The sequence below is a fragment of the Canis aureus genome, unplaced genomic scaffold (assembly GCF_053574225.1).
Source record: "Canis aureus isolate CA01 unplaced genomic scaffold, VMU_Caureus_v.1.0 ptg000132l_RagTag, whole genome shotgun sequence".
Lineage (NCBI taxonomy): Eukaryota > Metazoa > Chordata > Mammalia > Carnivora > Canidae > Canis > Canis aureus.
Window position 1 is genome coordinate 572,466 of NW_027554443.1, and position 14,502 is coordinate 586,967.

Consider the following 14,502-nt stretch of genomic DNA (forward strand, 5'->3'; position numbering starts at 1 on the left):
TGGTGTTGGTAGCTGGGTAATGTGGCCTCAGAAAATGAATTGGGAAATATTCACTTACTTTTCTTCTTTCTAGAATTCTTCATACAAATTAGATATTATTCCTTTCTTAAATATTTGATACAATTCACCAGTGAAGCCATCTGTGCCTGTAGCTTTCTTTATTGGAATGTTTTTATATTGAGAATTTGATTTCTTTAATAGATATAGAGCTAGTCCAGTTTCTTCTTCTTGAGCCTTGGTAGTTTGTGTGTTTCAGTGAATTCTTACATTTTATCCAACTTATCTAATTTATTGGCATCAAGTATGGCATTCCATTATTATCCTTTAATGTCTGGAAGATCTTTTGTGATGACTGCTCTTTCAATTCTGATATGGATCATTTGAGTCTTCTCTCTTTTTATTCTTGATTAATCTGGAAAGAAGTGGTTGATTTTATTTAAAGAACAGTTATTTGTTTCATTGATTTTTTTGGCTGCTTTCCTTTTTATTTGATTTCTGCTCTTGATGATTTTATTTTCCTTCTGATTTTTTTGGGTTTAATTTGCTCTTATTTAATCTCTTAATTTGGAAGTTTAGCCATTCATTTGAGACCTTTATTTTTTCTACTATAAAGTTTTATCCTGTAAATTTCTATATGAACACTACATGAACTACATCCCATAGATTTTGATATGTTTTCAGGCACATTAATATATCTGAAGATTTTCTAGTTATCTTTCTTTTACTGGTTTCTGGTTTAATTCCATTGAATTAAGAGAAGGTTTTTTTTTTTTTTTTTCATATGATTTTAGTCCTTTTAGCTTTGTAGATGTTTGTTTTATGGACCAAAATGTGGTCAATTTTGGTGATTTCTTTTTTGTTCGAGAGGAGTATGTGTCCTGCTGCCATTGGGTAGTATGTTCTATAATTGTCAGTTTTGTCAATGTAATTGATAGTATTGCTCAGTTCTCTATATTATTAATTTTTGTGTGCTTATTTTATTGATTACTGAAAGAGGAGTTTTTGAAGTCTCATAATTGTGGGCTTATCTATTTTTCTTTGTAGTTACATTTTTTTCTAAATGTACTTTGAAGTTCTGTTGTTTGGTGAATATACAATAAGAGTTGTGTTGACTGTCATTATGTGTCTCCCTTTTTAGGTCTGATAATATTTTGTTTTTAAGTCCATTTTGTTTGATTTTAATGTAACCATTCCTGCATTTTTTGATTATTGGTCGTATGGAAAGTGGGTTTTTAAATACCTTTTTCATCCAATTCAATCCAGTTTCTTTTAACTGAAGTTTTAAATCATTTTTATTTAATGTAACTAGGGATTGATTTGAATTTAAATTTACTAATTTGCTACTTGTTTCTTTTTTGTCTCATTTGTTCTTTGTTATTTTTTCTCTCTTTTCCTGCCCTTTTTGTATTAATTGAGCCTTTAAAAATGATTGTTTTATTTACGCTTTTTGTCAGTTATGCTTCTTAAAAGTTTCATGGTGACTGCCCTAGGGCTCATAATGTATATCTCTAATTTATCCTACCCACCTTTAAATACTGTCTTACCATTTCACAAAGACTTTAAGAACTTACCACAGTAACCTTCAGTGCCTCTCCCTACCCTTGGCACTATTGTCATGCATTTTACTTTTGTATGCTATTAACCCCTCAACACAACGATACTATTTTTACATTAGAGAATCAATTACATTTTAGAATGATTAAAAATAATATGAGGAGTCTTTTATATTTTTACCATTTCTACAGATTTTCATTTCTTTGTATAGATGTGGTATAGTCCTCTTTCTGGTATGTTATTCCTTCTGAATGAAGAACTTCATCGCCATTTCTTTAGCACAGGCCTTCCGGAAGTGAACAAGAATTCTCTGGTTTTGATCATCTATGAAAGTCTTTATTTTGCCCTTATTTTTGAAAGCTTTTTTTTTTTTTAATCTCTATTTAGAATTTTGGGTTGGCAGGTCTTTTTTAAAAAAAATATTTTAAAGATGTCATTCTCTTTTCCTTTGGCTTGCATTGTTTCTGATAAGTCTTTTTTAATAATTATATTTCTTCCTCTGTCATGTGTCTTTTAAATATAATGACTTCCTCTGTCATGTGTCTTTTATCTCTGGCTAACTGCAAAATATGCTTTTAATCCTTTGTTTCAGAAATTTATACATGATGTGTCCCAGTCAATATAGCATCTGAGTTTAGATATTTTTTTAAAAGATTTTATTTATTCATGAAAGACACACAGAGAGAGGCAGAGACATAGGCAGAGGGAGAAGCAGGCCCCTTGCGGGGAGCCTGATGTGGAACTCAATCCTGGGACCCCAGGATCACACCCTGAGCCAAAGACAGACACTCAACCACTGAACCACCCAGGCAGCCCTTGAGTTTAGATCTGTCTGGCAGTAGTGAGGAGTGAGTAGGTCTAACCCTGCTGTTGTATCTGTGTGTGCTGCAGTGGGGAGGGGAGCTTAGGAACATCACATTTCTGGCAACGTCACTCCAGTAGAGACCTGAGTCCTGAAGTGGCCCTTCTCTAGTGTGTGTCACTAAGCAACACAAGTTAGAGGCATCAGAGACTTCATTTTCTGAAGTTATCACTTTTTAATTTTCAGATAGCACAAAACAATTCAGAAGTGATGTCATTGTAAAAATTACTGTTTTTTTTGTACATAAAGGATATTAGATTCACTGAAGAATGGAAAAAAGAAAATGAAGAGCCTAAGGAGGTACCTAAGAAGGAAGAAGCAGACGCCCTTCCTAAAGCTTTTCTTGCTTCAAGCAAGAATATACTAGAGAAGAACCAAATTAACTTCGGGAAGTTTCAAATGACCAAGAGATTAGAGCCAACTTTAAACTGGAAGGCCACTGTTGATTTCAAAAAGTATGTAGAAATTTGCATGAGGGCTTCTCTGATACATCCTCAGTAACCACATTTGCCTAGTTGTTAGTTTATGTCATGGGAGAAAGTCCAGAGTAGATGTTGACATGTCCCTCCATAATACAAGTCAGTCCCTCCCTGCTCTTCATATTCCAAGTAGAAGTATTTGGCGTGAATACGGCTTATGTGTGGGCACCAGAAGGGAAGGCAAGAGCACCATTGACTCAATTGGTAGGTCAGGGCTAATATCACGTGAAAAAGATGATAAAAGACATGGAGGAATCTCACGGGCAATGTAAACGCAGTGGTAGGGACCTGAAGAAGTTAAGTGCTAGGTGAATTTAGAATGATTAAAATTATGTGAAGTGAATCAGGGAAATCTTGATAGAGACAGCATCTTATCTATTAACAGAACTTTAAGTAAATACCACAGAAAGGCTAGAGCCTCCAAAATATTAACAGGCTTAAGTGAAGCAGACACTAATTTAAAGAATGTCTGACATACAAAACGAGTTCCACTTAAGGACGTCTATAAATAGGTACCTAAGCACAGATTAAGGCCCTGTGTTTCATAAAAGCCGGCAGTCGGAGATGCCAAGGACACTTTTTAAATTAGCATATAGCTTACAAATTTCAGCCTATTTTTAATGTTCCATGCGGTCCCCGATTGGGTAAAGCAAGAAGTGGCTCCCAGCTGGTCACAGGGGACCCTCACTTGCAGGGATTCTGAGAACCACGGAGTGAGTACATGTTGCCAGCAAACCCAGAGAGCAGATGGAAGGAGTCCTGGGGAAAAAGGAGATGCTCTTGTTCCTCTAATTCTCATCAATTTTGAGGTGTTTGATCTCTGTGACTCCTATCTGAAGGAGTATGAAAATGACAAATACACAGGCTGCTCTGTTATGCTGGAAGGTGAATCTTAAAATACCACTCTTCCCACGTCCTGGCATTTTTCAGTTATGAGTTTACCTAGCCACTATGTAATGAAAACCCACTATGTGCCAAGGACCACGCTAAACCTGGGAATCCCTGGAAAACCAGATCCAGGCCCTGTGGCAGAGTCGGGTGGGGAAGGGAAGTAACCAGGCAACTTTCACCCAGGGCAGGATGTGCCCAGAGTAGAAGGCTCCGAGTGAAGGGGCCTGCAGAGTGACAGTTCCTAGTACTTGGTCCTTATAAAAGAAATACTGGCCAAAATGTGCCTGAAAGACTGAAGGGACATCCCAGGTGTCAGATGAGGCTGGAACTCATACAGTTATTTTCTGTATTAGGAAAACATGTCACACGGGTGCATGAAAATGATGAAATCTTTAGGTACATTTCTATTTTTAATTTCCTATCAATCCACAATAAGTTAATTTTAAAATGTTAATATATTTTTAGGCACAAAAGCTTACTAAGAGACACTCAAGAGAAAAAACATAGAGGAAGACTTGAAAGGTCAGGACCACCTGTTTCACCTGGAAGAGCACAGTTAGTTCGGTACGTATCTATTAAAAGGAACCATCCTTTAAAGCCACCCTTTACCCAGTGGGCTAGATAGCATGCAAATTTCTGGTGTTCTTATCATTACATCGGGGTCCTCTACTGGACCCTTGGACCAACTAGTATTGACTAGTTATAAAAATGATAATACTGAATTTCTTTGAATATATTTGCAAGATATCCTTTTAGTGAAGAGTTCCTTGAAACACAGGCATCTATTGGTACTAGTTAACTCTCTGTAAACAAATGAATTTAATGCTAATTGCCATGAGTTGAGTGATAGGAGAACTGGGCTCTTTGCTGATCTCTTACTTTTGAACAATCCTATCATAGCAAGGGTAAGTCATCTTCCTGAGCCTCATTTTACTCATCACTGGTGGCACTGCCAATCCTAAAGTGATAGATGTTATTTCTCATTAAAACAGCCATCAGGGCAGCGCGGGTGGCTCAGCGGTTTAGCGCCGCCTTCGGCCCAGGGTGTGATCCTGGAGTCCCGGGATCTAGTCCCACATCGGGCTCCCTGCATGGAGCCTGCTTCTTCCACTGCCTATGTCTCTGCCTCTCTCTCTCTTTCTGTGTCTCATGAATAAATAAATAAAATATTTTAAAAAACAGCCATCAATAGAAGGCTAGTAAACTTCTGACTCCATTTTCATTTTGACAACAAAAGCGGCATATGTGGAGGAGGGTCAGCTACTTTTGTTAGTAAGTTTGGGGTAGTAGTGGGAAGAAATGCAGACATTTCACATTATAAAGTTTGTGCACACAGAAAAAGAAGAAACTTTAAGACACCCTACTACATTAATCCTATATTCTTGGGTTCAACATAATAAATTATTTGATTTATTTGACTATTTTTAAAACTTTTTATTTTGAATTAATTACAGATTCACAGAATGCTGCAAATATAGTACAGAGGAATCTCATACCCTTCACCTAGCTTCTCCCAGTGGTTGCATCTTGCATAACTATCCTACAGCACTGAAACCAGGAGACTGATATTGATATAATGTGCATGTATCATTTTCTATCACTTTATTCCATGTAGATGTGTGTGATGACCATGTCAGTCAGTGTGTGGAAGGGTTCCATCACCACTGGGAAGCCACTCTTGCCACCTCTTTATAGTTATGCCCACACCTCTTCCCTATAATCCTAACTCCTGGCAACCATTAACCTGTTATCCACTTCTATAATTTTATCATTTTGGGAATATCATGTAAATGGAATTATACACTTTTGATATTGACTTTGTTTTCATCACTATAATACCCCTAAGATCCATCTAAGTTGTTGCATATGTTCATAGTGCAATCGTTTTTTATTTATTTATTTATTTATTTATTTATTTATTTATTTATTTATTTATTAATTATTTTTGCTGAGTAGCATTCCATGGTGTGGTTGTACCATCATTTATTTAATTATTCACCTATTGGGAGCATTTTCATTGTTTGCAGCTTTTGGATATTAAAAATAAAGATGCTATGAACAATCATATAAAGGCTTTTATATGGATGAAGTTTTCATTTCTCTAAGATAAATGCCCAATTGCTGACACATAATAATTGTGTAGCTTTTTAAGAAACTATCTAACTTTTCCAGACTGGCTGTACCATTTAGTTCCCATCAAACACTTAGGGGAAACTGAGTTTATCCTCATCCTTGCCTTTGCATCCAAACTTTTTTTTGGTTTTGGTTTTGAGCTATTCTACAAGATGTATAGTATTATTTCATCATGGTCTTAGCATTTCCCTAATGGCTAGTGATGTTGAACATCTTTTCATGGGCTTATTGCCATCCATATATATTCTCTAGTGAAATGTCTCTTTGTCTTTTGTTTTTTATGTTCTAATCAGATCACTTTTTAAATGTTGAGTTTCGAGAGTTCTTTATTCTGGATATCCTTGATTGAATATGTAGTATGCAAATATTTCCTTCTCCCTGTAAGTTGTTTTCTCATCCTTTTTATAGAGTCTCTCTCATAGAATAACGTTTTACTATTGATGAGGTTCAATTTATCAATGTTTTCTTTTATGGGTTGTTTTGTTTTTATTTTTAATATGTTTATTTTAGAGATAAAGAGAGAGAGAGTGCATGGGGAAGAGAAGGGGAGAGGGAGAGAGTCTCAAGCAGGCAGACCCTGTGCAGGGCTCAATCTTACATCCCTGAGATTGTGACCTGGGCCCAAACCAAGAGACGGATGCTCAACTGACTGAGCTACCCAGGTTCCTGTATGGGTTGTATTTTTGATGTCATGTCTAAGAAGTCCTCATGAAGCCCTTGGTCCTTAAGATTATCACCTATTTTTTCTAAAAATGTTTATAGTTTTACATTATAAAGCCTATGGCCTTTTTCTTATTTTTAGTGTGAGACTTTGGTCAAGATTTAGTTGTTGTTGTTTTTTTGTTTGCTTTGTTTTTTTTTAAGTGGAGGTCCAATTTCTCCAGCACTATTTAATGAAAAGGTTATCTTTCCACCATTGAATTACTTTTGTATCTTTCTTCAAAATCAGTTCGGTGTACATATGTGGGGCTATTCTGGGTATCTGTTCTATTCCACTGATTTTTTTCTTTTCATCTAGCCCCTTACCACTACCACACAATCTGTATTACTGTAGCTGTATAGTAAATTTTGAAGTCTGGAAAAGTGATTTCTCTCACTTTTTTTTTTTCAAAAATTGCTTTTAGTTATTCTAGTTCCTTTCCTTTCTGCATAAATTTTAGAATAATCTTGCTATATCTCCAACAGAAAAAAATCACTGATGATTTTCTTGGAAATTACATTAAATATCTATTAATTTGGGAAGAATTGATATTTTTACTATGTAGACTCTTCCAATCCATGAATATTATATATCTCGGTTTATTTAAGTATTTGATTACTTTCACTAATGTTTTATGGTTTTCAGCATACAAGTCTTGTGTATTTTTTCTTAGATTTACAACTAGAAGTGGAAGTTCCAGTGCTGTATTGGTCAGCAGTGATCAAAGTGAACAATAGCCTTGTTTGTTCTCAATCTTAAGGGAAAAGTATTTAGTCTTTCACCATTAAGTATGATGATGGTGTAGGTTTTTGTACAAATATTCTTTATCAAGTTGATAAAGGTCCCTTCTGTTCTTGGTTTTCTGAACATTTTTATTCACATTTGGGTGTTCATTTTGGTCAAATCTTTTTTCTACATCAATTGTATAATCATGTCATTTTTCTTCTATAGGCTGTTAGTGTGGTTGATTACACTGATTGATTTTTGAATACCAAATCAGCCTTGCATCTCTGTAGTAACCCCACTTGGTCATAGTGCACTCATCCTATTTATAGGTAGCTGAATTACATGTGCTTAATATTATGTTAAGAATTTTTGCATCCACAATCTTGAGAGTATTGTATTGGTTTTTGTTTTTGTTTGCACTGTCTTTGGTTTGATATCAGGCTTTGTAAAATGAGTTCCCTCCTATTCTATTTTCTAGAAGAGATCATATAAAATTTGGTGTTCTTCTGTGTGGTAAAATTCTACAGTGAAGCTATCTGGGTCTAAAGACTTCTGTTTTGGGTTTTTTAATTGTGAATTAAATTCTCTTAATAATTGTGCTATTCAAATTATGTGTTTCATATTGGGCAAGTTGTGATAGTTTATACTTTAAAAGAACGGTCCATTTTATCTAGATTGTCAAATTTATGTGTGTATAGTTGTTCATAGTTTTCTCTTATTATTCTTTTGTTGTCTGCAGGATCTGTAGTGATATCCCATGTTTCATTGTTGGTACTGGTATTTGTGTCTTTTCTTTTTCTTGTCAGTTATACTAGAGTTTTGTCAATTTTATTGATCTTTTCTTTAAGCAGCTTTTTGTTACTGATTTTTCAAATTGTTTTTCTGTTTTAATTTTACTGATTTCTGCTCTTTAGTATTTCCTTTTTTGTTTGCATTGGGTTTACTTTATTCTTTTTTCTAGTTTCTTTAGACTTAAGTTTAGATTATTGAATTGAGACTTCTCTTTTCCAATGCAAACATTTAGTGCTATATAATTCCCTTTATGCACTGTGTTAGCTGTTATCTGTGTACAAAAGTTTTTGATATGTTGTATTTTCATTTTAATTTCTGTTCAGTGTGGCTTTTTTTTTTTTTTAATTTCCCTTGAGGCTCGCTTCTTGGACCCAAGTGCATTTTTTGTTTGTTTGTTTCCAGACTCTTGGAGATTTTTCGTCTTCTGTTTGTTATTGATTTTTTTTTGTTTGATTTCATTATGGGCAATGAGCACACACTATATAATTTTAGTTCTTTTAAATTTGTTGAGGTTTTGTGTGGTCACACTATCTTGGTATAGAGTCTTTGGGTGCTTAAAAGAATGTAGAGCCTGCTGCTGTTGGAGTATTCTATAAAAGTGGATTAAATCATATTGTTTGGTGGTGTTGATTTCTTTTATATCCTAGCTTATTTTCAGTCCAGTTGTTCCACAAATTGATGAGAGAGTAGTATTGATGTCTCTAAGTATAATTTTTCTGTTTCTCATTTTAGTTCTATTTTTGCTTTATGCATTTTGCAGCTCTGCTGTTTGGTGTGTACATATTTGGGATTGATATGTCTCTGTCATTATGTAATGTTCCTCTATATGCCTTGTCATTTTCTTTTTATTGATGTCTACCTAATCAGATTATTTTATAGACACTTCTGCTTTCTTTTGATTGTTTACATGGTGGGTTTTTTTCCTCTTTTTCTTTCAAACTAATGATATTATATCATTACATTTGAAATGAGTTCCATGTAGGTAGCATTTGGTTGATTCTCTTTTCTTTTTCTTTTTGGTACAGTAAGTTAAATTCTTTTAATTGGTGTATTTAGAACTTTTACCTTTAATGTCATTATTATGTTAGGGCTTAAGTTTGTCATTATATATATATTTTTTTCTGTTCATTGTTTTTGTTTGTTTTGGTTTTGGTTTTCTTTCTCTCCATTCTCTCTAACCCTTTCTTCCATGAATGTCTTTTTTATCTATTACCTTTTGGAGCATGGTAAAAGAATGGGTAATTTTTAGGTTTTAATAATGTTTGAGATTCTATGATTCTCTTAATTTTTCTGAATCTTATTTAAATTTTATGTTTTAGCAGGTTTCCTCCTACATCACATTGGTGGAATAAGATGTGTATTGTCTCCTCAGGTTAGAGAAGGAAATTACAAATTTTCAATTAGGCCTTCATTGACAACTTGGGGAGGTGAGCGAGGGGCTTCTCATCATTTTTAACTGGTAATGGAAGTTCAAGCTCTGACTAGGTCTCTGTGGGTAACAGAGAGGAAGAGACTCTGTTTATTTGTCAGTGGGGTTGGGGTTGGTGGAAATTCTGACTCTCCATTAGGTCTCTTCTGACACAGGGATTAGGGAGTTTTGTTGTAGTCTGATAAAGGTAGAACACTCTTCTCTTAGCATTGTTAGCAGAAGTGGGGGTGAGCCACAGTGTTTTCTGTGGTGTTGACTAGAATAGATCATCTGTTGCCTAAAAGTTTTCTATCTTGTTAAGCTGTTCCTTTTCTGGTCCTCTGAGTAGAAAGAGCAGGCTTTTCTTAGGTGCTTTTTTCCCTGTGCCCACTGATAATTCTGCATCACTATCTTCTCTAGTACCCAATCTGGAATACACGAGACAAAAAACCCAAGGAACTCACCATTGTGTTGCTCCTCAAGTCTGTAGATCCTTAAATAGTCTTTCTTCTCCTTTCAACCTGTCAGAGTCCTATCGTGTTTGTTTTATATATAATATCCAGGATTTTTATGTACTTAAGATCTACTTCATCTTTCCTAAACTAAATGTTTGGCCTTACATGTTTCAATTTTAAGTCAAATTTTAGTGAGTCAAAAAAAAATTTAGTGAGTCAGAGAATTCTAGAGTAATAGATAAGGGTAAAGGGGTAGTATATCCAAGCAACAACCATTACTCTGACAAAAATGTGAACTTCTCTATGTCTCTTCTTAAGTGGATATAATGATGTAGTAGAGAAGTATTTCTTAAGGTGGAGTTCATAGGTCAGTGAAACATTGAGATTTGCTTATTTTTACCTCCCAAATGTATGGTTGCTATGGGACAGGACCGGAAGGGAACCTCATAAAATAGGGAAAGCCATTTAAGGTTATATGTCAAAGGGTTCATCATTGGAAAAAGAGAACAGCTTTCCTTTGAGGTACTGATTTTTTTTTTTTAACATGATTCGAGAGTGATTGGGTCAACCCAGTGCACCTTGCTCTTAACTCCAGGAGCTTGCTAGGCTAAGGGAAAGTACATTTAGAGATTCTCTGGAGGATATAGGTTATTTAGTATATGTTTCAATCTGGGACCTTTGAGTTAAATTTACATTGGTTCTTAAGTAAGCCTTATCTACCAGATTTTGCTCTGGAACCAAACCAGGTTCCTGACATTTGTTGGACAAGAGAATACATTAAACTGAAACTCATCATGTGGCTTGATGAATTGGAACAGGCACTTCAGTTCAGGATTTCAGTTTCACTCCACTGCAGCCCAGACAGCACAGGAGCATCATTCTGCATGACTCTCTGTGCAAAAGCACCTTTCAAAAAAAAAAAAAATCTTAAAAATTTATAAAACTCAGGGGCGCTTGGGTGAGTCAGTCAGTTAAGCATCTGCCTTCAGCTCAGGTCATGATCCCAGAATCCTGGGATCAAGCCCTGGCTCCACTTCAGGCTCCCTGTTCAGCACGGAGTCCGCTTCTCCCACCTGCTCTACCTATCCCCTGCTCATGCTCTATCTCTCAAATAAATAAACAGAAGATCTTTTTAAAAATTAATAAAACTTGAAAGTTACTTCTGTGCAATTATTAGAAATATGCTTTCTCCTTTGCTTCAAAACAGAATGAGGAAAGACATTGAGAGAAGAGATCACACAGGGGGATTGGAGGGAAGAGAGGATGGAGCGAAAGAGAAAATGAGAATGAATTAGATATGGTGATGAAAGCTTGAGTGAACTTGCTGGTATCCATGGCCCTGATGTTGAGTTAGAAGCTTCTAGAGCAGTGAGGAACAAAGTGTACTCCCTTTCATAAAAGAGACACCCTTCCTGTGGGCATTTGCAGTGCTGCCCAATTGAACTCTCCCTGATGATAGAAATGGTTTCTATCTAAGCTTCTGGTATAGTAGGTGAGTGTTGAGAGCTTGAAATGTGGCTATTTTGACTGAAAAACTGAAATTTTAATTGTATTTCATTTCAATTTGATAAATAAATATAAACATGATTCAATCAATAAATTTAAATAAATATAAACATAAATAACCAGAAGATATTTAACTTCTATGACTTGTGGCTGCCTTTTTGTACAGCACAGCCATAGGACATATACTTAATGCCTTTGTTCATTTCTTACTATTTTCTTTATTATTATTGCATACAAAGCAATAATAATGAACTGCACCTGGTACAGAGACAGGGATTTATTCATCTCCTTGCTTAGATCTTAGCAAAGATCTTTAGAACTCAGAAGGTATTGGTACCTTATACATTGCTTATGTTCATATTGCTGAAATATTAATGATTATAACCACATCCATTTTGTAGCATAAATATGTTTATTATATGTGGTGGTTGTTACTGTTCTTAGTAAGAGTGCTGAGAAGATTGAGGAAATTCTTAGTGACAGCTCCTCAGAGAATGAGGAAGATGAAGAACCACCTGATCGTCGTCAGGAAGCAAATGCAGATTTGTCATCTGAATATTGGCAAATTCAGAAACTGGTGAAATATTTAAAGGTAAGACAAACCTCTTTGTATTGTGTTTACAATGATTCTTTTAATTCCTTTCCTAAAAATGTATATTCTACTTCCAAATTGATTATATATGTATATATATATATATATTTTTTTTTTTTTCAAATAAGAGTAGTAAAAACTCCCGTTATTATTTAAATGTGCATGGGGAATGGTCTTATTACCCTGTGTGCACAGGGGAAGGTCTTATTACCCTGAGGATAGCACGGTTAGTCCTCGTGGAGCAGCCGGTCTGCCTGGTACCAACCCTTTCCCCTGGGCCATGGTAGCCAGCAGCTATTATGACTTGCCATCATTTTACACCTTGCAGTATGCTGTGGCATCAAGAACATGGATTTGTTTTAAAGTTGGACTATAATTTCTAGGCTGTGTTACTTACCAACAGTATAGCTGTTGATTATAGCTTTGAGCCTTATTTTTCTTAACCTATGGAAAATAGGTTAATACCTGTCCTATAGGATTACTTCAGGGTTGGTAAAGCATATTTGAAAGATGTGGATAGTGTTTGGTACATTGTAGATACTTAAAATATGTATCAGTCCCTTTTCATTACTCTCAACATAATATGTGTAAACACATGTTACATAATAATGGCCTATATAATGTATTTAAGACATGAATGGGGGCAGGGCAGGGAAAATGATTTGCCAAAACCCAGATTAATATCAGTGGATAACTGATATTGATAATGTCTAGGTAGGCCAGGACTAAAGCAATAGTTGAGAAGTACTCGTAAAAACATTTTTACTTAACTCATAGTTTCCTCCAGCTTTTCTACATGATTGAGTGAATCAAGGGCATTTGCCAATGGCTTTGCAATATGTAAAGATATTTATGTGGCTCCTAAATTACTTAAGGCTACTTTTCTGGTGCCCTTGAGGTCCTTCAAAGCTGACAGGTAAAATAGTTTATACATACATTTTTGTGAATTCAATAAACATCCTCTGCATGGACACAGCTTTGTAGCTGAGAAAGTTGCTTTAGAAGAAAAATATGCCCCCTTTCTTAGCATGGTCCCAGCTGCAATTCCCTGTATTTCTCAGGAAAAAAAAATCTATGTTTTCCTGAATCCCAAGAAAAATTAGTCAAGAAATTGGGAAAAAGTATTCTAATTCTCCACTGTAACATAGATTTCAATGGCCAGACCAGGATCCAGGCAAGCAAATCAAAGATTTTCATCATTAAAAAAGGATGGGAGCTTCTGTGAAGCAAATCCTAATGCCCACCTTAGGTACTATGCTTTTGAAAGCCTAGTTATTAAATGCTTTGTTTTAAAATTTCATCTTAAGAATAATATCTTTTAAATAGTAAATATTTTTATATCAACTTCAATTTTTAAAATGGCTTTGATTTGGCATTTATTTCGTGGTAATGTTCCCCTCTTTTAGTGGAGATCATTTTTCATGTTATTGCAATAGATATGTTTGAGGTTTTTTTTAATAGAAAACCTCTGAAATTTTTAGCATATCTATTACAAAAAATGATATACTATTTATTATTATGGAAAACTTTTAGGATCATCATTATCACCTAAAAATATATAAATACAATTTGGGAAAAAACATGGAATGATTATCATTTCAAGAATTCCTAAGAATTTGGAGATCTTACTCTGGGATCTTGAATATTCCTATCCTAGGAATTTGGAAACTATCTGGAGCACAGGCTGGAGGTCAGGCCCCATGGTCAGGCACATGCCCTTGGTGGGCGTCTTTGCATACAAATCATGCAGTCAACATAGTGGTTCAGCCTAGCATGCACAGCACCAATGTTCAGACTCAGAAGACCTTCCTGATGGTAGGAAGGTCCGTGGATCTTCCCACCATCTCTCCTGTACTCATAAAGCACATGTCACTCTGGGGGGGGGGGGGAGGGAAATGCATCAGAGAATTTTGCCATCTAGCATTTGAACAACTTGAGCCAGATGGGAGCCCTGGTGTTTATACAAATAATTCTGGTCTGTTAACTTTATTTCATTAGTCAAAGGAAATAAAGAGTCAACAGGAAAGACGCATGGATGGACCAGGAGGCACACTACCAGAGCAGTTAGAAGCATGACCTTCCATGTTAGAAAGATTCTAATTGGGTCAGGCGTCTGCCACTTACTGGCTCAGTAGCCTTGAGGTATTTGACTGACCTCTGTGAGTTTCAGTTTGTTTTCTCATTGGTCAAGTTGGCAAAAACAAAGGTTCTCATGTTTTATGATTATTATGAAAAAGATCTGACACATATAAAGTGCTTAGCAGAAAGTACTCAGTACTCGTTAGTAATAATAATGGCTTCTGTTACATATTATTATTATTATAGACAACATATGGTGTGGAGTCTTCTGGACTTGCAAAGCTGGCCTTCAACTTTTGCTTTAAATTTTCTAGCAACCAATAAA

General features: G+C 35.4%; 1 protein-coding gene across 18 annotated transcripts in view; it reads left to right on the plus strand.

Moving 5' to 3' along the window:
• The window catches only part of LOC144309644 (outer dynein arm-docking complex subunit 2-like), a 266,940-nt gene that overhangs the window by 64,096 nt on the left and 188,342 nt on the right, over positions 1-14,502 (plus strand). For all 18 annotated transcript variants that reach the window (XR_013375578.1, XM_077890722.1, XM_077890721.1 and 15 more), the window contains 3 exons: positions 2,666-2,871; positions 4,252-4,350; positions 11,951-12,098. Coding sequence is in view for 17 of the 18 variants with exons in the window: in XM_077890722.1 (XP_077746848.1) it covers positions 2,666-2,871; positions 4,252-4,350; positions 11,951-12,098 (453 nt within the window). In the remaining variant the exon portion in view is untranslated. The remainder of the gene's footprint in view (positions 1-2,665; positions 2,872-4,251; positions 4,351-11,950; positions 12,099-14,502) is intronic.